The sequence below is a fragment of the Salvelinus alpinus genome, chromosome 13 (genome assembly GCF_045679555.1).
Source record: "Salvelinus alpinus chromosome 13, SLU_Salpinus.1, whole genome shotgun sequence".
NCBI lineage: Eukaryota > Metazoa > Chordata > Actinopteri > Salmoniformes > Salmonidae > Salvelinus > Salvelinus alpinus.
The window spans coordinates 10,573,137-10,597,119 of NC_092098.1; the positions used below are offsets into that span (position 1 = coordinate 10,573,137).

Here is a 23,983-nt window from a genome sequence, read left to right on the forward strand (position 1 = left end):
ATTAGTCAGTTCAAACAGAAAACCCTTACGCTCTCCCTCCATCAGCCTGAGGCTTTTTACCTGTAGGGGGATGAATGGGCTGAGGGTGTAGATGTCCAGGTCTGTACCCACAAAGCCAGTAGGGGAGAAGTGGAGTTTGGGGCGCAGGCAGGTAGTGAGGCCCACCCCTGGTAAAGCATGGGAGTTGTCAGTGTCGGAGTAGAGGTTGATGCTGCGCGTCTCGTCTGTCATGGGCACGATGAACTCCTTGTTGGTCATGAGGCGGTTCCTCTTGGCCGACTCCAGGTGCATGCTGATGAGCAGGTCGTAGTAGCCGCTCCTCATTGGTCCAGGCAGGTAGGTGTTCTCTATGGCGTAGAACAGCTGGGACTCATCAACATGACTGCAGAGGGCGTGAGCCACGCGGTTGTTCCCCAGAGCACAGACCGAGCCGTACAGTTTCAGAGTGTGGTAGTGAAACTTCAGCAGGTCCATACGCTCCGACAGCTCCAGGACGTCAATACATCTAGAGGGGACAAAGGGAGAGAACTGTATGGCACAAGGCTGTATAGATTGACAAGTCTATTGCATCAGAGCCAGAGTGGGTGGCTATTGGTTATATTTATTTTCCAATACTATAGCAAACACTGAAATCAACTAAAACTTTTCCATTTCATCATGTGATCTTCGTTAACAGCTGCAGTGCCTTCAGAAAGTATTCAGACCACTTGACTTTTTCCCACATTTTGTTGTTTTCCACATTTTGTTGTTTTCCACATTTTGTTGTGTTACAGTCTGAATTTAAAATGGATTGAATGGAGATGCTTTGGTCACTGGCCTACACACAATACCCTATAAAGTCAAAGCGGAATTATGTTTTATACATTTTTACAATTTAATAAAAAATTAAAAGCTGAAAGGTATTGAGTTAATAAGTATTGGCTCACGAGTGGCGCAGTAGTCTAAGGCACTGCATCTCAGTGCTAGAGGCATCACTACAGACCCTGGTTCGATTCCAGGCTGTATCACAACCGGCCGTGATTGGGAGTCCCATAGGGCGGCGCACAATTGGCCCAACGTCATCCGGGTTAGGGTTTTGCCGGGGTAGGCCGTCATTGTAAATAAGAGTTTGTTCTTAACTGACTTGCCTAGTTAAATAAATAACAAATATTTAACTTCTTTGTTACGGAAAGCCTAAATAAGTTCAGGAGTAACAATATGCATAATAAGTTGCATGGACTCACTCTGTGTGCAATAATAGTGTTTTTGAATGACTACCTCATCTCTGTACCATACACAAACAATTATCTGCAAGGTCCCTCGGTCGAGCAGTGAATTTCAAAGACAGATTCAACCACAAAGACCACGGAGGTCTTCCAATGCCTCGCAAAGAAGGGCAACTATTGAATTTTTTTATTTAACCTTTATTTAACCAGGTAGGCCAGTTGAGAACAAGTTCTCATTTGCAACTGCGACCTGGCCAAGATAAAGCAAAGCAGTGCGACAAAAACAACAACACAGAGTTACACATGGAATAAACAAAAGTACAGTCAATAACACAATAGAAAAAATCTATATACAGTGTGTGCAAATGGAGTAAGGAGGTAAGGCAAAAAATAGGTCATAGTAGGGAAGTAATTACAATTTAGCAAATTAACACTCGAGTGATAGATGTGCAAATGATGATGTGCAAGAAGAAATACTGGTGTGCAAAAGAGAAAAAAAAGTAAATAAAAACAAGTTGGGAATGAGGTAGGTAGTTGGATGGGCTATTTACAGATGGGATGTGTACAGCTGCAGCAATTGGTGAGCTGCTCAGATAGCTGATGCTTAAAGCTAGTGAGGGAGATATAAGTCTCCAATTTCAGCGATTTTTGCAATTCGTTCCAGTCATTGGCAGCAGAGAACTGGAAGGAAAGGCGGCCAAAGGAGTTGTTGGCTTTGGGGATGACCAGTGAGAAATACCTGCTGGAGCGCGTGCTACGGGTGGGTGTTGTTATGGTAGATGACCTGGAGCCAGTGGGTCTGGCGACGAATATGTAGCGAGGGCCAGCCGACGAGAGCATACAGGTCGCAGTGGTGGGTGGTATATGGGGCTTTGGTGACAAAACGGATGGCACTGTGATAGACTGCATCCAGTTTGCTGAATAGAGTGTTGGAGAAAATTTTGTAAATGACATCGCCGAAGTCGAGGATTGGTAGGATAGACAGTTTTACGAGAGTATGTTTGGCAGCATGAGTGATGGAGGCTTTGTTTCGAAATAGGAAGCCGATTCTAGATTTAATTTTGGATTGGAGATGCTTAATATGAGTCTGGAAGGAGAGTTTACAGTCTAGCCAGACACCTAGGTATTTGTAGTTCAGAGTCAGAACCGTCCAGAGTAGTGTCCAGAACCGTCCAGAGTAGTGATGCTAGTCGGGCAGGCGGGTGCGGGCAGCGATCGGTTGAAAAGCATGCATTTAGTTTTACTAGCGTTTAAGAGCAGTTGGAGGCCACGGAAGGAGTGTTGTATGGCATTGAAGCTCATTTGGAGGTTTGTTAACACAGTGTCCAAAGAAGGGCCAGATGTATACAGAATGGTGTCGTCTGCGTAGAGGTGGATCAAGGAATCACCAGCAGCAAGAGCGGCATCATTGATATATACAGAGAAAAGAGTCGGCACAAGAATTGAACCCTGTGGTACCCCCATAGAGACTGCCAGAGGTCCGGACAACAGGCCCTCCAATTTGACACACTGAACTCTATCTGAGAAGTAGTTGGTGAACCAGGCGAGGCAGTCATTTGAGAAAGCAAGGCTGTTGAGTCTGCCGATAAGAATATGGCGATTGACAGAGTCGAAAGCCTTGGCCAGGTCGATGAAGACGGCTGCACAGTACTGTCTTTTATCGATGGCGGTTATGATATTGTTTAATACCTTGAGCGTGGATGAGGTGCACCTGTGACCAGCTCGGAAACCGGATTGCACCTCGGAGAAGTTACGGTGGGATTCTAAATGGTCAGTGCTCTGTTTGTTAACTTGGCTTTCGAAGACTTTAGAAAGGCAGGGCAGGATGGATATAGGTCTGTAACAGTTTGGGTCTAGAGTGTCCCCTTTGAACAGCTTTCCAATCTTTACTAATCTCGGACGATACGAAAGAGAGGTTGAACAGACTAGTAATAGGGGTCGCAACAATGGCGGCGGATGATTTTAGAAAGAGAGGGTCCAGATTGTCTAGCCCAGCTGATTTGTACGGGTCCAGGTTTTGCAGCTCTTTCAGAACATCTGCTATCTGGATTTGGGTGAAGGAGAAGCTGGGGAGGATTGGGCAAGTAGCTGCGGGGGGTACGGAGTTGTTGGCCAGGGTTGGGGTAGCCAGGAAGAAACAGGATGTTTTTATGCTGGTTGAGGGCAGTCAGGTCTGGAGTGAACCAAAGGCTATATCTGTTCTTAGTTCTCCATTTTTTGAAAGGGGCATGCTTATTTAAGATGGTGAGTAAATTACTTTTAAAGAACAACCAGGCATCCTCTACTGACGGGATGAGGTCAATATCCTTCCAGGATACCCGGGCCAGGTCGATTAGAAAGGCCTGTTCGCAGAAGTGTTTAAGGGAGCGTTTGACAGTGATGAGGGGTGGTCCGAGCCCATAACGGATGCAGGCAATGAGGCAGTGATTGCTGAGATCCTGATTGAAAACAGCAGAGGTGTATTTGGAGGTCAAGTTGGTCAGGAAAATATTTATGAGGGTGCCCATGTTTACTGATTTAGGGTTGTACCTGGTGGGTTCCTTGATGATTTGTGTGAGATTGAGGGCATCTAGCTTAGATTGTAGGACGGCCGGGGTGTTAAGCATATCCCAGTTTAAGTCAACTAGCAGAACGAACTCTGAAGATAGATGGGGGGCAATCAATTCACATATGGTGTCCAGGGCACAGCTGGGAGCTGAGGGGGGTCTATAACAGGCGGCAACAGTGAGAGACTTATTTCTGGAGAGATTCATTTTTAAAATTAGAAGCTCAAACTGTTTAGGCATAGACCTGTAAAGTATGACAGAACTCTGCAGGCTATCTCTGCAACTCCTCCCCCTTTGGCAGTTCTATCTTGTCGGAAGATGTTATAGTTAGGGATGGAAATTTCAGGATTTTTGGTGGCCTTCCAAGGCCAGGATTCAGACAAGGCAAGGACACAGGGTTGGCGGACTGTGCTAAAGCAAACTTAGGGAGGAGGCTCCTGATGTTAACATGCATAAAACCAAGGCTTTTACGGTTACAGAAGTCAACAAATGAGAGCGCCTTGGGACACAGGGCCTGTGTTAACCTCTACATCACCCGAGGAACAGAGGAGTAGGATGACGGTACGGCTAAAGGCTATCAAAACTGGTCGTCTAGTGCGTTGGGGACAGAGAATAAAAAGAGCACATTTCTGAGCGTGGTAGAATAGATTCAGGGCATAATGTACAGACAGGGGTATGGTAGGGTGCGGGTACAGTGGAGGTAAACCTAGGCATTGAGTGACGATGAGAGAGGTTGCATCTCTGGAGGTACTAGTTATGCCTGGTGAGGTCACCGGATGTGTGGGAGGTGGGACAAAAGAGGTATCTGAGGCAAGTTGAGTGGGGCTAGGGGCTCCGCAGTAAAATAAAACAATGATAACTACCCTAAACCACAGTATACAAGGCATATTGACATTAGAGAGACATAAAGGGAGGCATAAAGCAATCACAGGTGTTTATTGGGAGAGCTAGCTAAGACAACAACGGGTAAGACAACAACAGCTAATCAGAGTTCGAAGCTGGGGCCAACAGATAAACAAAATGGAGTACTATGATTAATGAACAGTCCAGCAGGCATCAGCTTTGTAGCCAGGTGATCATAGGGCCCAGTGAACAGCAATAGATGAAACAGGGAAGCCATTAGGTAGTCGTTCCTACGCTAGCAAGCGGGAGACATGGCGTTCATAAAAATAGCAGGCCGGGGCTAGCAGAAGCGTCTTCACCGATGTCCGGCAATGGCCGGTTGAGGGCACAATGGACGGAATTACGTCGGCAGACCAGTCCTGATGGATCAGCGTGGCTCCGTGTCGAAAAAGGGTCCAGGCCAATTGGCAAAAGAGGTATTGTAGTTGGAGTAATTTTGTTTTCTAGCCGGGAGATGAGCCTGGCTCGAGGCTAACTGGTGCTAGCTTCAGGACAAGGGTGTTAGCCACTATAGCCACTCGGTCGCAGCTAGCTGCGATGAACCGATGCAAAGGTCCAGAGCTTACGGCAGGAATCCGGTGATGTAGTGGCTTCTAGTCATGTTAGTGAAGAGTCCGGGAGGCATCAGCTGTGTAGCCGAGTGATTATAGAGTCCACTGAGCAGGCCGGGAGATGGGCCTGGCTCAAGGCTAGCTTCGGGGCTGGGCCACTCGGCAGCAGCTAGCTAGCTGCGATTATCTGGAGTAATGGTCCAGAGCTTACGGCAGGAATCTGGTGATGTAGTGGAGAAAAGCAGTCCGGTATGCTCAGGGTTGATATCGCGCTGTGCAGACTGGCGGGTATTATCCAGGCTAAAAGCGGCTGGTGTCTGAGCTAAAGGTAAAGGCCGCTAGCAGTGGCTAACAATGACTAAATAGCTAGTAGCTAATTAGCTGGTTAGCATCTGATGGCTAGCTTCTGATGGATGTTCTAGCTATAAGGTCTAAAAAATAGCATCTATCTATTGGTAGCTGAAAAAAAAGTATGAAAAAAATTTAATAAAAGCAGACATTGAATATCCCTTTGAGCATGGTGAAGGTATTAATTACACTTTGGATGGTATATCAATACACCCGGTCAGCACAAAGGGTCCTTCCTAACTCAGTTGCCAGAGAAGAATGCTCAGGGATTTTTAACATGAGGCCAATGGTGACTTTAAAACAGTTACTTTAATGGCTGTGATAGATGAGAAAACGGATCAACAACATTGTAGTTATTCCACAATACTAACCTAATTGACAGAGTGAAAAGAAGGAAGCCTGTACATAATACAAATATTCCAAAACATGAATCCTGTTTGCAAAAAGGCACTAAAGTAATACTGCAAAAAATTTGTTATGTTTGGGGCAAATCCAATACAACACTCTCCATATTTTCAAGCATAGTGGTGGCTGCATCTTGTTATGGGTATGCTTGTATTCGTTAAGGACTGGGGAGTTTTTCAGGATAAAAAAGAAATGGAACGGAGCTAAGCACACGCAAAAACCTAGAGGAAAACCTGGTTCAGTCTGCTTTCAACCAGACACTGGGAGATGAATTCACCTTTAAACAGGACAATAACCTAAAACACAAGGCTAAATCTATACTGGAGTTGCTTACCGAGAAGGCAGGGAATGTTCCTGAGTGGCCGAGTTACAGTTTTGACATAAATCTACTTGAAAATATATGGCAAGACTTGAAAATGGTTGTCTATCAAATGATCAACAACCAATTTGACAGAGGTTGAAGAATTCTGAAAAGAATAATAGGATAATACTGTACAATCCAGGTGTGGAAAGCTCTTAGAGACTTACCCAGAAAGACTCTCAGCTGTAATCTTTGCCAAAGGTGATTCTAACATGTATTGACTCAGGGGTGTGAATACTTATGCAAATTAGATATTTATGCCTTTCATTTTCAATACATTTGCAAACATTTCTAAAAACATGTTTTCACTTTGTCATTATGGGGGATTTTGTGGGTAGATGGGTGAGAAAAAAATATTTAATTTACGTGTAATCAGTCCAGGGGTATTAATACTTTCTGAAATATTTGTAAGTTCTCAACATATGAACAATTGCTACCATTCTTGATTACTTGATAATCAGTTCATCAAATAGAATAATCCTCTGCTTAGAGGTCAGTAACTGTGGCCGTGTTCTGACCTGTTCTCCTCAGGGATGTGCAGGGCCATCATGGTGAGAGGCTCTCTACACTCCACCATCCAGCCGTGCCTCTCGTTCACACGGCCCGTCTCTGGGGACAGGAAGTGGTTGGGCATACGGCTCCAGATGACTGGGGTCAGCATCTGGACGTCCAGCCTCGGAGGACACTGGGGGACCGGGTTCCTACGCTCACTGCGGAACATGGCTGCCGAGATGGGCATGATGTTCTGCGGCGAGAAGAGAGTACAAACACTTACTTTGGAGAGTAGAAGGGTGGTCGTTTGAAGTGACGTGATAGGTTGAGTGAGAGAATTAAAGGGAAAAAAACATCCATAACAATTTAAAAGCAGACAGTAATGAGTTAACACTGTAAAAGCAGACAGTGACAAATCTACTTGAGTGATTCTCTGTGAGTCTGACCTTGAGCTTGCCCAGCTCCACTTGCAGCATGTTCTGACTGGAGGGCAGGACAAAGACAGCTGGGAACAGTTTCGTGTTGGGCTCCACCTGGAACAAACAACCAGTGTCACAGACGAAGCCCATAGCAGTTTGTACTTTTCCCATTAAGTCCATTAACCCTTGACATGCTTCTGGGTAAATAAATACATGTTTACACTGTGAATACATCATCTCACCTGGTAGAAGGTGTTGATCTCTTTCCCGTTGGCTGTGAAAGTCATGAGGCCAGTGTCCAGGTCAATAAGGCAGCCAATCACAAAGTCCTCCTGACTGACACGGGTCTGCTGGGAGCTGCTGAACTCCCCTCCCCACACCATGTAGCAGTTACTGCGCTTCATACTGAGGGAGACAGGAGAGAAAACAGTACGCTAAGATAATATCTTAATATCTCTGTGTGTTTGTGTATGTGTGTGTTTGTGTGTGTGCCTCACCTGTCATGGATGTTGCCTTTGTCATCTCCCACGGTGACAGTGACATTTCTGACTTTACTGAGGTCAAAGTGCAGGTCGTACTGGTGGTAGTCCGGGGTGATCCAGCCCACCCACACACCGCTGGGTTCTTGTCCCGCAATCACTCGCACTGAATAATAGTACTGCACACAGAGGAAGTGGGCAGAAAACATGACTTAACAATGGATTGAACTAAACCAAACAACAAATAATAATCATCACTCCAAATGGTGAAGAGAAGTGATTATCCAATCAGAGAGTTAGGTTTAGACACTAGGGTCTGAAGAGGTCACATGTAAAAGGTCATACTGTGGTGGTGTTGAGGATGATGTCGTCGTCATCTCGATCGTCTGGTACAACTTCCTCCATCAGGCGGGGCATGGTGGGAACAACAGGGGGCGGAGTGAAAGCTGCCTTCTTGGCCTTGAACAGGAACCTGAGGGGCACACAATGTGGCAGTGTAGTAGGACCTCCTATACAATATGACTGAGAAAACATGACAATTATTTACAGTTAAAGTGCAGTTTTCAGCAGTTAAATTCAGGAAGTCAACTGAAACTTCCAATTTAATAGGGTAAAAAGGGCATCTGTGCTCAACGATTTCTCAATTAACTGAGAAGGAGAAGATATTTATTTCAAAGTTTTTCCATTTTTCGAATTTTCAATTCAAATCACTTCCTGAATTGGCTTACTTCAATTCAAATTGACCCCAACCCTGGTTTTCAGCATTCACTTAACACTTTTTACCAACAGAGTTGTTGTAGCCTGTCCAAAGACTACTGTCTTTCTCTTTACCCATCTGACCCCTGCTCAGTACTGACCCCTTCTTCTTGCTCTTCTCTGTAGAGGCATCTTTCACGTTCTCTCCTCCTTCGTTGACAGGGATCTCCTTTGGCACAGAGGGCTCCTTCTTCTCCTCCTCCTTCTCCGTGCGGCTGGCAGACTTCTTCAGCACCTCAAAGTCAGAGTCGGGGTCAACCTCCAGAACCTCGTCCTCAGGGATGGTCAGAGCTCGGGTGAGGGGGGTGGTCCCGGCCATAACCTTAAAGGTCTCGTGGAACTCCACGGGCATGCTGAGCCTCAGGAACAGCAGGTCTGTGTTGGCGTTCTGAGAGCCAAAGGTCTTGTGGGTCAGCTTCAGACACGGAGCGCTGTCCACTGTCCCATCCACACGGGACACCTACAAAGGGCACATGGGACGGTGGAAATCTAAGAGAAATCTAACTTTGACATTTGTCCATTTACGATCATGTAATATGGGAACAGAAGCCATTTCTAAGCATAACGAGCCACTGTTACTGAACAAGCTATGCTGTACCTCAATGTGAGGGTGTTCTGTAGGAACAGGGATGAACTGGGGCAGGCTCTTGCTGAACCACATGGTGATGTCTCGCTTCATGTTGATGGCGAAAGGCTCAAAGCCCTCCTGCAGGCCACAGATGGTGAAGTAGCGCAGGCTGCTGACGTTCTGGCCCAGGTTGAGCCGGCCAACCTGAGACAGGCCCAGACTACACACAGGGATAAAGCCTGGAGACAGAGAGACACAGTTTAATGAATGGCATAGATTTAAATGACACTGAATCATACTGAATCATACTATTCACCTCTTAGGCAGCAGATCCAACCTACAAGGATTTACCTGCCACAGCAGTCACTCACCATCTCCTGTGTCTATGTCCTTGAAGGCCATCTCAGAGCCAGAGTCGCTGATCAGCATCTCTCCGTTCAGGGTGAAGAAGATGTTCTGCTCTACCAGGTCGATCATACAGCCCACCACGTCACCTGGCAACCAGCTACGACCAAACGGCTCATTGCCCACATGCCAGCGCTGAGCCTACAAAAAAGAAAAGTCAAAGTTTAAAAGTAGGACACATTAGTAAATGTTTTCCCTAAAACAGACACAGAACAGATCCTTCATCACCGACCATACCTTGAAACCATTGAAGACATAGGCCAGCTCATCCGCCCCCAGCTCTGTGTCCGCGCGGACACTGGGTCGGGCCCAACCCACTCTCATATCCCCCACGGTGACAGCCTCAAACTCAAAGTACCACTTCCCCTGGGTCACCGCGTATGACTTCTCAGCCCGGAACACACGGATCTTATTTCCACGGGAATGACCTTCCCCATTACCACCTTGCACAAACAGAGATACAGGTGTCATTATTAAGATGATATATATATATATAGCAGTCAGGTACATAATTATTGGCACCCGTGTCCAGTAGTATATATATGTATGTGTGTGTACAGTATATCTCGCTGTATTTAACAGGACTAGTGGCTAGTTCAGTACAGTACTGAAATATGAACAACTTGGCAGACAGACAGACTCACTGCTCTCCTGGTCAGGTGGCTCAATGTTGTAACCGTAGCCGATGAGAGTGCGGACAGCTGCACAGACAGTGTCTCTGTTGGTCTTCTTGGTCTTTTCGTCCAGCAGGTTGTACGGCACCAGGCGCGGGTTGCGCTTGCTCATAATGTCCTGAACATGGAAATAAAGACTTGAGATCAACTCAAACGATTGTGGGAGTCATAGATTGATTCTGTAAGTCCTGGACTTACATCTTGATACATCTTAGAAAGAGTGATACTGTACTAGCTCCACAAAATAAAACTGATTATTATTCTATTTGTCTTGAACAGTTACATAAAATGTTGGCTCCGAAAACATCCCAACTTCAACGACTCATGAGTCAGGTATGAATAATGCTTCACCCGGAGTTCAACTTCTATAAAGTACTATAGCTGCGTCACTTTAGGTGAGCTTGTTGTGTGCCCACCTGCACGCCTACGTGCGCATTAAAACCCACCCCACAGAAACACTACTGATATTCAATAGTCCTTGTTTGAAAAGGACTTGAGCTACAGTATTACCACAGGTTTGGCCCTATCTGCTGTGTGCGAGTCTCCTGCGAGAACCAAGGACAGGCAGAGGGAGGAAAAGCTACCTGTACAATGCTGTAGGTCCATCCCTGGTGGACCCTGTCACGAGCCCACACGTTGTGCCCATTCTCTGCCAGTCTCTCCACTAGGTTGGTCTGGTTGGGTGTCAGCTTGACATGGTTGAGGTCCAGAGGGGCAGGCTTGTATCCACTACTCATCATATACCTAATGGAACAAACGGGATGTCATGATTACACTAGTAAGTCAGATGTCATTATTGCTATTCTATACATCTCACTAAAGTGAACCGGCCTCTACTTAAATGACAATCCAACATTTCACAATGCTCAGATCACGTAAAACAATTCACTTTTCAACCACGTAAGTGAATATCAGAGAATAATGGCGTCGTGCCTAAATAAGTCAGATCACAATCTTGAGGTATCGCTCACGTTTTGGGCATCTTGATGTTCTTCAGGTTCTCCTCTGCTTTCTCATCCCCCATGCCCACATGACAGCCCAGCGCCAGCAGAGTCCTTTGAGGAACAGAAGGAGAGGTGGTGAACACCTAGCACACACAGACATACTAGGCTGAGAGGGCGTGTCCAAGACCTTGAGAATGCGTGTCCATGACCTTGAGAGTGAGTGTCCATGACCTTGACTCACTTGAGTGTTTCTCCAGACATTGCAAGGTTGTAATTCTTCTCTGGCTCTGGCAGGCTCTGGAAATCTACCAGACAGGGGTGCAGTTTCTTGTTGTCATCTCGGAACTGGAGGAGAGGAAAGAATCAAGACGTTTGCCAGATTGGACTAAATAGATATCAGTAAGTCATGTGATCTCACTGAGGCAGTACGGGAAGCACTCACCGACCCGTAGGTCCATCCTTGTTCAATGCGAGTGGCGGCCCATAGCTCATGGCTGTTTTCCGCCAGCTTCTCCCGAATGCGCTCCAAGTGAGGCGGAAGCACAATCTGAAAGGACAACGCGGTGAATGGAGGCAAGAGATAGGAGAACGAGATGTGCACAGATCATTCAAGGGTTTTACCTGTACTGTGTCCACAGGGCAGGGGGTGAAGGCGGTGTGCGAGAGGGACTGTGTAGGCCCCAACAGATTGCGGACACCATTGAAATCATGCTTATACTCCTTGATGGGCTCAATACGCAGTCGGTCCTTGGGCAGCACAGCCTCATAGCATGGGGCATAGCCTGGCGGTGGGAGGAATTTGAAGTCCCCATGACGCCCTCCCAGGAGAAAACGAACCCTTGGCGTTTGCGAGAAGAACATGAACAGTGATCACTCATTTGACATCACTCATTTTCTTAAGACTCATTGTAAAATGACAGCAGCTCTATAAGCCCCATCGACGGTTCTCACCTGACGCCTGCAGAGAAGCTGACGACAGGGAAGAAGAGGCCGTCCAGGTTGAAGTTCTCAAACATGCCCTGCACCGGGTGCCCGTTGATACGGAACGAGATGCTGGGCACGCTCAGATCCAGGCAGCAGCTGACCACATCGTCTGCCGCTAGGATGTGCATGTTAGGGGAGGCGACATGCCGGAGGACTCGTCCTGTGGAGACACACGGATCTATAAGATGTCAACCAGTAATAGAGTTCTGTATTCTAAAGCGAGGCCCTGCGTGCCGTACCTGACCACAGGTGGAGTCCATCAAAGGCGTAGGAGTAAAGGTCGTCGCCAACCCCGTTGCCGCCCCAGCCCTCACCACCCCCAGGGTAGGGGCTGTAGCCCTCGGTCAGAGCCCAGCCCACACGCAGGTGGAAGGCCTGGGCGGTCAGGAAGGGCTCTACATAATCCACCATCACCTCAAAATACCACTTCTTATACTGTGTGGATCCCTCACAGGTTCCGAGGAAGATGTTGGGTCTCACACTGAGATAAAACACAGTTAATGGTTTGAAGAAAAAAACGAATTGCCTTGGTTGTATTGTCACAAAGGATATTTAGTACGACCAGATGTCTAGATACCTGGTGACATAATTGATGATGTTGGACTGCAGGAGGAGGTCGCGACCTGGAAGCAGATTCTCGGTGATGAGATTCTGATTGGACCTTACAGCCACACCGTTACACACACACAAAGAGCAGAGCACATCCAACACCTAGGGAGAGAGAAAATTCGAAAAATCAGCTCTCAAATCATAAGGAGATGGACTGTCAACAACATATGAACACTTCTCTGGATAAGCACAGGCCTAAATAATACAACTTAATAATAGTAATAATAAATATTAAAATAATAATAACAAACTTCAATGACCTGCACACGCATTCACTGACCTTGTGATTGCGTCCATGCTTATCCAGTAGAGAAATGATAGATTTAATGTGGTTCTCCTGGATGATGTTCAGGACCTCTGGACTCTCAATCAGAACGCAGTACAGCACCTCCAGGATGCCTGTGGTGAGCATAACACGCAATGAAACACAGAGGGCACTCCCGTAACACATTCAAGTCAATGTGATTCTGTGCTGAAAGGTGACGGAGAGTGTTGTAGTGGGACTTAACCTGAGGAGGCCTCCAGACGGTCCAGTTTGCTGACCAGCCAATCCAGGTTATCACAGAACAAAGCACAGTTGGCCCGGTTACCTCTGATGAGAGAGGCTTCACAGGAAGAGAACGACAGCGATCAGAGCTAGGTCATGTTCAGATTGAAAGGGCATGTTGCCACAGTAACCACAGCCATGCAGAAACATGATGGGACCTGAAATAACGGGATGAATAGAAGGTCACATACCCAGCAGCTCGTACAGGAGATTAACGATTTCCTTCCAAGACTCGGCAGCTTCCTCCCCTGCAAACTCGGAGAAGTGGGCCGCCGTGTTGTAGACATTGAGTCTGTCAATACAGTCCAGCACCAGGGTGATCATGCCCTGTGTGGAATGACACAAATAACATAGGTACACCAAAGGGAGGAGCAGTGCGGGGAAGAATATTTTCAACGTACAGCACATCTTCCTCATCTGTTGTGCGTGAGCACTGACCTCCTCTTGGAAGAGGTTCTGTCTGTTCTTGAGGGAGCGTAGTTTGGTCTGCTTCTCCTCGTGCTCCAGCTCCTCCTCAGGGGGCCGGAAGTAGAAGATGAGGTCCTGCAGGGAGAGGGCCACTGAGTCCATGGGGAGAGACGGGGGGCCTGAAGAAGACTTGTTCTTCCCACTCAGAGAGTCCAGCGCTCTGGAGACATAGGGAACAGGGAAAAACGTCACTGTACTGACCATGAGGTCAAACACTAAACCAAGGCGCTCCGCCCCTCCTGAAGGATAACAGTAAGTCAAAGTGGTCTATACATAATAATGTGTACAAACTCAAGAGATTCCTAGCTAAGTATTTTCTCAGATAGCCATAGCAAACGCATTGGGAGTGGAGAGGGGCCGTACTTAATGAACTGAGTGAAGAGGCCTGCTGTGTTGTAGATCCTACTTAATTAACTGAGTGAAGAGGCCTGCTGTGTTGTAGATCATACTTAATGAACTGAGTGAAGAGGCCTGCTGTGTTGTAGATCATACGGGCAGCCTGGAACTCCTCTGTCTGGGAGCGGGCCACGGTCAGGGCATCGTCCATGTGGCCCTCCTTATGAAGGATGGCCTGAGAGAGACATTGACAACAAGGATAAACACCAGTTGCACTCCAGGGGAAAGTGGAGTATTTGAAAAGCCTGAGCAAAATGCATTCACAGTAAATCACTATATTACGGGGTCTTCATTATCTCTTAGCATTCCCTTTGTTGTTGTTCTTCCTGTCCTTTAGCTCAGGTGTTTTTAGGCACCTTGCAGCACGATTTCTCCATACCTTCCTCTTAAGAGGTCCCAGGCGAGCGGACTTGGCATCGACAGAGGCGTATGTAAGCCAGAGGCCAGTGGAGACGTGCTGTACAAAACACATGGACTCCCCATACTTAATCTCTGGTGTGCCCATGCCCTCCACATCTCGTTTCTGAGCCACCTCGATCTTTTCCTGCAGGTTGGAACACGGAACAACAAGGAGAAAGAATGACTATCAACAGCGCTAGGTACGGAGGGATGACATGAACACTGCCAGAAGCTTTTGTTCCATTCTATGAAAAAGGACCACGTGCGTTTTTCACACTGCTCTTTATATTAACAGAGCGCCGTTCGGGACGACCCTGACCTTGGAGATTCTGAAGCAGAAGGCTGACATCTTGGCGTTGGCTTTTTCAGGGTCCACCACCAGCAGTCCTTTCTCTTCATCCAGGCAGAGATAGCGGCCTGTGGTTATATGACGCACTCGGAACGACTGGCCCCATTTCATGTGACCTCCACTCCATCTACACAGAGCCACAAGTACAACCCCAAGGACAGAACTCATGTAAGACAATTGTAATGTTCTTTTGTTACATAAAGCTGATGAACAGAAGGGCATCCACTCACCCAATCCGGAGGGGTTCTAGTCTCCATAGTGACCGGGCATGGCTACAGACAGCACCCCCTTCATAATGAGCAATTCTGAAAACAGAGATGGGCTGTTAGTGACAGGTGGTGTTTATGCAGTGTCAGATTAAATATCTGATTATCATCTGATTAACCTTCCTAAATTCTCCCATGTCACACCGCTCCTCCGCACACTTCACTGGCTTCCACTACAATACCATGGTGCAAGAGGAACTGCCCCTCCCTACCTTCAGGCTAAACTCAAACCCTACAACCCAACCTGAGTACTTTGTTCTGCCACATCAGGTCTCTTGACCCATCACCGCTACGGGAGGGCAGCTGCCGCTCAGCCCAGTCAAAACTCGTCTCTGTTCTGGCACCCCAATGGTGGAACCAGCTTCTCCCTGAAGCTAGGACAACAGAGTCCCTGCACATCTTCCCTGCCCATCTGAAACCCTACCTCTTCAAACAGTATATAAATTATCCCACAGCACCCCGCCTCCTCCCCATATATATATATATAAAATGTCAAATGTAAATGTGGAATAGTTCAACAGTGTTCATCACCTGCGCTGGTCGTCTCCTTGTTCGGCAGCAGGGATAGCCAAGCACTCATCCATGTGACCATGGAACAGTCTAAGAACGTAGCCTCCAGTCAGAAAGCCTGAGGGGTTGATGTTACACTGGCAATGAGAGAAAGACACGGCAGTCAAGTGTAGTGTTTCTAGATGATCAGCTAACGACTATGACATAGAAAAACAATCAAAACATATACACACCTTCAGCAAGCTCACAGCCAGACATCACAGGGCTCATGGTCCACAGCGTCTGCATGAAGGAGGCGTCCACCATGAGGTCACCACTGGCGTAGGAGAGATGCTGGAGAGAGAAAGAGCGGGGGGGGGGGGGGGGGGGGACATGTCAGCTCCGTCCATAACCTGGTGGGGTTGAAAGTCCACTTGGCAGTGTGTCACCAACGCGGCTCACCAGGTATCTCTCAGAGGACACGCTGACCAGGATGAGATCATCTCCCACCCTGACCTTTTCTCCCTCTGACCTCTGCTTGGACGCAGGGTGAATGGTCCACCAGCACGCCTCCCCTGTGGAGGAACACTTGTGTCACTCAACTGAACACTGTGCAGAAAATTAATATGAGCACTGTTCTCTATGGTAAAGGCCATACCGGTGGAATCTTCCTGTAAGCCCACATCAAAGGCCAGTTTGTCTGTGAGTGACCTTGAGGTAGTCAAACAGCTGAGGTACTGCAGCACACAAAGAGTAAAAATTACACACTGAATAATGAAGCGCTAATTGAAAAGCAAACCCATGTAACTGCAAAACAGCCTCCCACACTATCTCCCACACTACCACCCACACTAAAAACATAAAGGGCTGGTATAGTACACATTCAATGAATGGGACTTATGTGGCTATGACGAGTGAGATAGAGGGAGAAAGTGTGGGTGTGGGTGGTAGTGTGGGTGGTAATGTGGGAGATAGTGTTGGTGTGGGTGGTAGTGTGGGAGATAGTGTGGGTGATAGTGTTGGTGTGGGTGATAGTGTGGGTGGTAGTGTGGGAGATAGTGTTGGTAGTGGGGGAGATAGTGTGGGTGGTAGTCTGGGTGAGGTAGAAGTAGAAAGAAGTGGATGATAGTGGGTTGGTGAAATGAGAAACATGTGAGACTACGCAGTGAGACAGAGGAGGCTGATTACCATGCTGGAGTGAGTGTGCTTCAGTAGGATGGCATGGCCATACAGCAGGGTACGGTGGCCCCCTCCTTGAGATGACTGGGCAGAACACAGGAGAGCGAGGAGTTAAAAATCCAACCGAAGAGAGTCGTGTATGATTCAACATTCAGCCTGCTAAGGTCAGGCACACAGGACTGTTAAAGACTGAGGAGGGAGACAGGAGTTGAGGAAGTCATCCTCCTCGTACCAAACTGAGAACAACGTGGCAGGCAACAGAGAACCTGTGTACTGAACGTATCTGGCTGAGAGGAGTCAGAGAGCCCACCACAGAGAACCAACACAACAGCAAACATGTCTACATAGTGTCAATACAAACCAGGGGTGAGTGGAAAGGGAAATTGATTAACAAAAGTCAAATGATTAACAATACTGGAAGCAAGAAACAATACCACAGAAAGTCACATGTCACATTTAACTGGAAGGCAGAAAAACTGACATTCAGACAATCAAACAATATTGTTTCTTCAACATTTGTTATAATTAGTGGTTATCATTTCCACCGTCAACGTTGTTATCATCTTGATTATTCCATGAGTAAGTGGAGAGTCGGAACACAGCGCAAGACTGACTTCTAGGTCAGATTTAGTGAACCTGTGTGTGCGTGTGTGTGTGTACGTGCGTGCGTGCAGTTTGATATTTAAGGTTACACTTTGCCCTACATTCCAGACTTTGTGAAGATTAAGATGAATTGGCGTGATGGTTTGGTCAAACCCCAGTAACTCACGGGATGACGGAATAGCAATGATTAAGAAAACGTAAAGGGCTGGTCTGGTCCACATTCAATGAACGGGACTTATGTGGCTGTGAGGAGTGAAGATGGGAGTATGATGAAGGTTGTATAGGAGACTTTCAGAGGGACAAGAACACAGGGCAGTAAGAGCCCTGTTTCAAACGTCACCATCCAATACTAGGTCTGTGGTCCATGATTCTGCTGTTGGACTTAGTGTAGAGATTATACGGCAGCCAGAAGCCCTCGACGGCAGAGAGCTTCTTAGTTGCTCCTGTGTTGCTGACAGGAATCCTTCCTCGAGTGTCATCTGAAACGCCGCTCGGTATTTCAGCTATGACAACACTGAGCAAAGTGTGGAGTTAGGTAGTATGAGTGAGGGCAGACGAAAGAGGCGCATCACTGCTGGAGACAGGGACATTGGGTGAGAGGTGAGAGCACTCTCACGGTAGACAAGGGGTGGAGGAGGAGGGGAAAACTTTGGCGAAACGTGACAGGAAGGGAAACATGAGCAGACATACCCATTTGTCCAAATCGACTGCCTATGGTTGGCAGGTGGGAGGTGAGGGGTCAGAAAAGAGACAAAACGAAGTTAAGTTGCTAAATGAACAAGAGACCTTGACATAATATTCATATTTCAAATGCATCAGTGATGTGTCATTAGCACATAACTATTCACGACAACGCTACTTTTACAACGATGTGTCGATGACATAAGAGAGGATGTTCTCACTACCATATAAGGCATAACAGTATTTTCTGAAATGTTTAACCAAAAGTACTGATTCCCATATTATGGGAAAACATGACATCTGTTGTAATAGTTCGATTCAGAAAGAACTAAGCTCACCAGACACTACACAAAGACCACCTCTATTTCCCAGTCAAAGAAAAACTATTTCCATGTACTTTACACTGAGTGATAAAACATTAGGAACACCTTCCTAATATTCAGTTGCACCCCTTTTATTCCTCAGAACATCCTCAATTCATTGGGGCAGGGACTACAAGGCGTCGAAAGCGCTCCAAGGGGTGCTGGCCCATGTTGACTCAAATGTGTCCCACAGTTGTGCCAAGTTAGCTGGATGTCCTTTGGGTGTTGGACCATTCTTGATACACATAGGGAAACTGTTGAGTGTGAAAAACCCAGCAGCGTTGCAGTTCTTGACACAAACCGGTGAAGCCTGGCACCTACGACCATACCCCGTTCAAAGGCACTTCAATCTTTTGTCTTGCCCGTTCACCCTCTGAATGGCACACATACACAATCCATGTCTCAATTGTCTCAAGGCTTAAAAATCCTTCTTTAACATGTCTCCTCCCCTTCATCTACACTGATTGAAGTGGATTTAACACATGAAATCAAAAAGGAGTCATAGCTTTCACCTGGATTCACCTGGTCAGTCTATGCCATGGAAAGAGCAGGTGTCCCTAATGTTTCGTACACTCAGTGTATACTGTAGAATTGTTTAACATCAGATGCAAAAGAAGCTCCTTTAATCCCACAGAACCATCAGCCCCTCTGCTGGTCTCTTACCTCATTGAGCTCCATGGTGTTGGACAGCATCTCCTGTAAGGCTCGTACCGACAGGGATTGCTCCAGGATGAAGCAGCAGATCGCCAAATCAGGTGGCACATTCTACAACACAACACATCTGTCAGCAAAACCCAGGGAACGGCAACAACTAGCATATAGATGTAATCAGAGTGTGGAACGTGGTTCTCTCTACCTGAGCATTGGAGGTGGTCTCCAGGAAGCAGAGGCGGTTCCCAAAGCCCTCACATGAAAGACACAGTTTGATCTGTTCTTTCAGAATGGAGGCAGTGCATTGTAGCACAACCTGGTCATCCTACATTCAGGAAGAAAAGGGGTCAGAGGCCAAAACAGATGACGCTAATCAGCTGAGCTAGTTTATATCTTCATTATTATTTAATTGTTTTACATTAAGATGTTTCATCACTTGGGTAACATTTCAAAAGTAGTATTTTATATTTAACTTGCCATTCATAACCTTGATAGGCCCATATGACATGAATACTGGCCAGGGGTAGAGTTACAGCCAAAACCCATTTAGAGGGGCTTAAGTGTGGATGTGTAATGGTTGTAGTGGAAGAGAATATAGTAGAAGCGTGAATACGATTCCTGTGCACCAAACAGGCATATTTTATGTCACATAAGAACAAGGCTGCAACCCTGACCAACATATGGTAACAATAACGAGAGTAGATAGAGCCAGCAGAGTGATAAAGCCGTCGTAACGGGGAGCCTAAACATAGTAGGTCAAAAAGCAAACAAAGAGTGGTCAACAGACCCTCTCCGGTCTTGAATCTCACATTCCTAACCTTCACATCCACATTTTCTCTGTCATTCTGCTGTGCCTGGCCCTACCCCTGTCCTAACACTAATCTCCTTGGTAGTCGGACTGTGGGTAAGCACCCGCTCCTCCCGGACCTCTATTTCAGAACCCTGCACCTGCTGCTCACACATTCCTCTCAGTGGAGCAGTGGATATTTGAGACCCAGTCAGTCTGGCATAATAATTTGTAATGCACTCACATAGAGAGCAGTGAGACAGACAGACCCGGAGTCAAACTATCATTCTTAGGCTGACAGCTCAAGTCACACTAAATCTGGCCAAAGTCAACCATAGAGACCAGCCAGAAGTGGGTAAAAGCCATACTCCTTCGTTATGACAGAAGAACAGGGGACACCGGTAAGTTGTTGTAACAATAATCTTTTTACAAAGCCTACAGTGCTGTAGAACTCAGTGTCCTTCAGTTCATTTGTACTAGTACTACCACTGTCAATCATACCAAAACAATCAGAACACATGACATATATACGACGCCATCACTCTAACCTGGCAAAGATAATATAAACAAAAGCACTTCATCATACTCAATGTGTAGAGCGAGTGCAGTTCTCATAGGGCCAGAACTAAACAGGTGCTCCCATGGCCCTGGCTATAAACCTGCTAATCCCAAGACTCCGTAAATATAGAACTCAGCAGAGTTCAAGATGAACAGCATCAATGCAAGTGACGGGCAGCCTCTCTCACACCTCCACATTCAGCTGACCAACTCAAGAAAACGGTTCCCTTCTTGGCGAGAGCGTCATCTTCCACACACTGCTATAACCATAGCCACGGTACACTCACACACAAATGCATACATGAATACAGTAGATGTCTTTACACTACTTTATGTTCATTGTAAGTACTGTACATGTCTGCGGGCGGCTCTCTAATACAACTCCAATAAGAATCTAACCGACTCAAGTAACGATCATGAGAGAAGCACTAAACAGACTTAAAGGCCCAGTGCAGTCAAAAATGTGATTTGTCTGTGTTTATAGAGACACTGAGTGTACAAAACATTATGAACACCTGCTCTTTCCATGCCAGACTAGCCAGGTGAATCCAGGTGAAAGCTATGATCCCTTATTGAGGTCACGTGTTAAATGCACTTCAATCAGTCTAGATGAAGGGGAGGAGACAGCTTAAAGAAGGATTTTTAAGCCTCGAGACAATTGAGACATGGATTGTGTGTGTCTGCCATTCAGAGGGTGAATGGGTAAGACAAAAGATTTAAGTGCCTTTGAACGGGGTATGGTAGAAGGTGCCAGGCACACCGGTTTGTGTCAAGAACTGCAACGCTGCTGGGTTTTTCACATTCAACAGTTTCCCGTGTGTATCAAGAATGGTTCAACACCCAAAGGACATCCAGCCAATTTGACACAGCTGTGGGGAGCATTGGCGTCACCATTGGCCAGCATCCCTGTAGAACGCTTGAAACGCCCCCAGTTATTGACACTAACCGGTGCCCCTGGCACCTACTACCATACCCCGTTCAAAGGCAAATATATATTTTTTTATCTAGTCCATTCACCCTCTGAATGGCACACACACAATCCATGTCTCAATTGCCTCAAGGCTTATAAATCCTTCGTTAACCTGTCTCCTTCCCTTCATCTACACTGGCTGAAGTGGATTTAACAAGTGGCATCAATAAGGGATCATAGGTCAGTCTATCATGGAAAGAGCAGGTGTTCTTAATGTTTTGTATACTCAGTGTATATTTCCACACTATGAGGTTGGAATACTACTGTGAAATTGATGATAATGCCATTTTAGTGTAATAGCTGTTTGAAAAGACTGCATAACATTTCAGCCTGTTGTAGTGGGATGGAGTTTTGGAATGCCTGGTGATTGAATGAATAAACCAATAACATTAAGGTTAAGAACCTTGCTCACGGGTAGATCTTTCACCTAGTTGGCTCAGGGATTCAAACCAGCAACCTTTCGGTTACTGGCCCAACACTCTTAACCACTAGGCTACCTGCCACCCCAATAAGAAAAATAGTTCTAAACTTCTCTGCAAATAATAGCTAGTTTTCCATTTTCCCTTCCCCACTAAGACCACTCCCAGACAGCCTTAACAAAATTATTGCTTGAGAATTTGCTTTTTACTTAACAAGAAGCCATTTTTGTTTTAAATTAAAATGGGCAAAAAAATAACAGTAAGGTACTTAATTGTTACCCCCAAAAAAGATTGGATATTGATATAAAAACAGCTGCTCTGGACCTTTAACAAAGCAGAGGCAATGTAGGACAAAGCCAGCCTGCTCTGCTCTTTATATGCAGCAGGCACTATAAAAAGAAAGTGTTTGTGTTCTGTGGTGAATAATACCTCTACAAGTACACACAACACCCCATCTCTGCCTGGCATCAGTCAGGTTTGACACAACAATACATGTTATATAAAAGCCTTGCCTTTGAAATATGATTTAGCCCCAAGTCAGCATGGGAGTCCCTAATGAGGAAAAGAGCTCTGCCTAAATCGAAACAGGAGAGCCTTTTTCAGAGTCATGTTGCATGCCATGCTCTTTGTCAATGTCTTGTTGTGATTGTACATTCTATGTAGCTTACAGGTAGTCTTTGAGAGAGATATATTCACTTTGAAAATAATGTGAACAGTATCTAATACAGTATGCCAATGCCTGTTCCCCAAAATATCCGTGCTTAGCATTGGTACATTGTTTCACTTGCGTACTTGTTTCCACTAACTCGTTTCTCGGTGTATCTTAATATAACAGATATGAAATGCTACATGCTTGATTCATCCGAGGCCTTTGGTCCCTGTGAGAAAACCTTTACCCCATCAGTTTTCTTGTGTCTGCTCCACCATGTCCCCAGAGGTTCAGTGAGACGCAGTGCGAGAGTGTCTCTCCACACTGGCTCAGTGGTATGAAAGGTTTAACCCTCCACAAGCAGGCCAGTCTCTAATTACTGTACAGCTGAAGACGGAATTTCATCTAAGAACAGGTCACAACACACCATTAGGAAAAGGTGTCTAACACAATACCTCTTCTACATTCAGAAGATGAACAGTGTGGAAATCAGCATCTTTATCATACTGGTCTCAATGGTGTTGAGACAGTCACTAAATTGCTATGAAGACATGCCTTCTCTTGACTGGACCAACGTAACCTACCACTCCTTTCTATCATGCTGCCACCTCATGAATTGATATGTCAGTAAACCCATATTACTGTACCTAAAAGTAAAAACCAATATGATAGTCAATCTGATTTCGCATCCCATTACATCTTATGTTCATCATTCTTCGTTTTTTATTATTACTACCCCTCGTTTTCATGCGTTTCTATTTGCCAGCGTCAGCTGTTACTTGGCACCCAGCAAGCTGCCCAACTCCCAAACAGTAACATTTCAAGCTGCTCTGGTATATAAATAGATAACAATGCAGACAAGCCCAGCACCTGTCCATGTCAATCTGGTCTTTCCAAAGTCAAAGGGAAGCCATTAACAAAACGTATGAAACTTAATACATTGGACTATAAGTTACACCAAAGTCACACATTAGACCTACAGAAAGATAAGGCAACTTATCGTAGCTATACTGCAGTATGGTTTCTCTCACAGCATTTTCAGTTACAATCAAAACGAACAGCGCAAAGGGGGTCCAGCATCACTCACCGTACGTAAGAACTGAATCTCCTCCTCTCCATCTCCTCCTTCCGCCATCCTCTAATGTATTACTTATCACTCTATTCTCCCTGGTTGTTCCTCAGCAAGCCTCGCTGTCTCTCTCCCACCTCTTTTCTCTCACTCCCAGCGTCTGTCTGCGTGTGGGCGTACTGAAGGACAATGTAGGTCCAGTGGCTATGGCTGTGTGATGAAACAGCGTGACAGTTAACTAACTCCTGCTCAGTGCAAGATGAAAAGGGAAAAGTGGGTGGAGCAAACTGTAAAACATTGTGCCACCTTTACGAAGTCCTATAGAATTGTTGTACCATATTAACAAATTTACTGGTAAACGTGTCAGATTTTAAATATCTACAATATGTGTCAGTGACCAAGCCATAGCCTAAAACGTTAGCGTTGTTGCATTAGTCCCAACGAGATTCCCATTGGTGAGGTCTGCAACAGGTTTGTGAATACTGTACACAG

At 46.1% G+C, this 23,983-nt stretch overlaps 1 protein-coding gene across 2 annotated transcripts in view; it reads right to left on the reverse strand.

Moving 5' to 3' along the window:
• The window catches only part of LOC139537028 (ryanodine receptor 1-like), a 76,368-nt gene extending 52,666 nt beyond the window's left edge, over positions 1–23,702 (reverse strand). For both annotated transcript variants that reach the window (XM_071337833.1, XM_071337832.1), the window contains exons 1-36: positions 23,510–23,702; positions 19,245–19,364; positions 19,052–19,153; positions 18,036–18,056; positions 16,752–16,826; positions 16,222–16,300; positions 16,026–16,138; positions 15,818–15,917; positions 15,606–15,702; positions 15,039–15,113; positions 14,779–14,935; positions 14,440–14,604; positions 14,114–14,235; positions 13,635–13,824; positions 13,388–13,523; positions 13,159–13,254; positions 12,930–13,048; positions 12,618–12,751; positions 12,280–12,521; positions 12,008–12,200; positions 11,678–11,894; positions 11,499–11,603; positions 11,298–11,401; positions 11,084–11,167; positions 10,697–10,856; positions 10,083–10,230; positions 9,676–9,881; positions 9,405–9,579; positions 9,064–9,272; positions 8,567–8,925; positions 8,055–8,181; positions 7,728–7,888; positions 7,473–7,635; positions 7,258–7,344; positions 6,838–7,064; positions 61–505 (exon numbers count right to left, since the gene is read on the reverse strand). In XM_071337833.1, the coding sequence (XP_071193934.1) occupies positions 61–505; positions 6,838–7,064; positions 7,258–7,344; positions 7,473–7,635; positions 7,728–7,888; positions 8,055–8,181; positions 8,567–8,925; positions 9,064–9,272; positions 9,405–9,579; positions 9,676–9,881; positions 10,083–10,230; positions 10,697–10,856; positions 11,084–11,167; positions 11,298–11,401; positions 11,499–11,603; positions 11,678–11,894; positions 12,008–12,200; positions 12,280–12,521; positions 12,618–12,751; positions 12,930–13,048; positions 13,159–13,254; positions 13,388–13,523; positions 13,635–13,824; positions 14,114–14,235; positions 14,440–14,604; positions 14,779–14,935; positions 15,039–15,113; positions 15,606–15,702; positions 15,818–15,917; positions 16,026–16,138; positions 16,222–16,300; positions 16,752–16,826; positions 18,036–18,056; positions 19,052–19,153; positions 19,245–19,364; positions 23,510–23,557 (5,361 nt within the window). In that variant the 5' untranslated portion in view covers positions 23,558–23,702. The remainder of the gene's footprint in view (positions 1–60; positions 506–6,837; positions 7,065–7,257; positions 7,345–7,472; positions 7,636–7,727; positions 7,889–8,054; positions 8,182–8,566; positions 8,926–9,063; positions 9,273–9,404; positions 9,580–9,675; positions 9,882–10,082; positions 10,231–10,696; positions 10,857–11,083; positions 11,168–11,297; positions 11,402–11,498; positions 11,604–11,677; positions 11,895–12,007; positions 12,201–12,279; positions 12,522–12,617; positions 12,752–12,929; positions 13,049–13,158; positions 13,255–13,387; positions 13,524–13,634; positions 13,825–14,113; positions 14,236–14,439; positions 14,605–14,778; positions 14,936–15,038; positions 15,114–15,605; positions 15,703–15,817; positions 15,918–16,025; positions 16,139–16,221; positions 16,301–16,751; positions 16,827–18,035; positions 18,057–19,051; positions 19,154–19,244; positions 19,365–23,509) is intronic.
• Between the last annotated feature and the right edge of the window lie 281 nt (positions 23,703–23,983).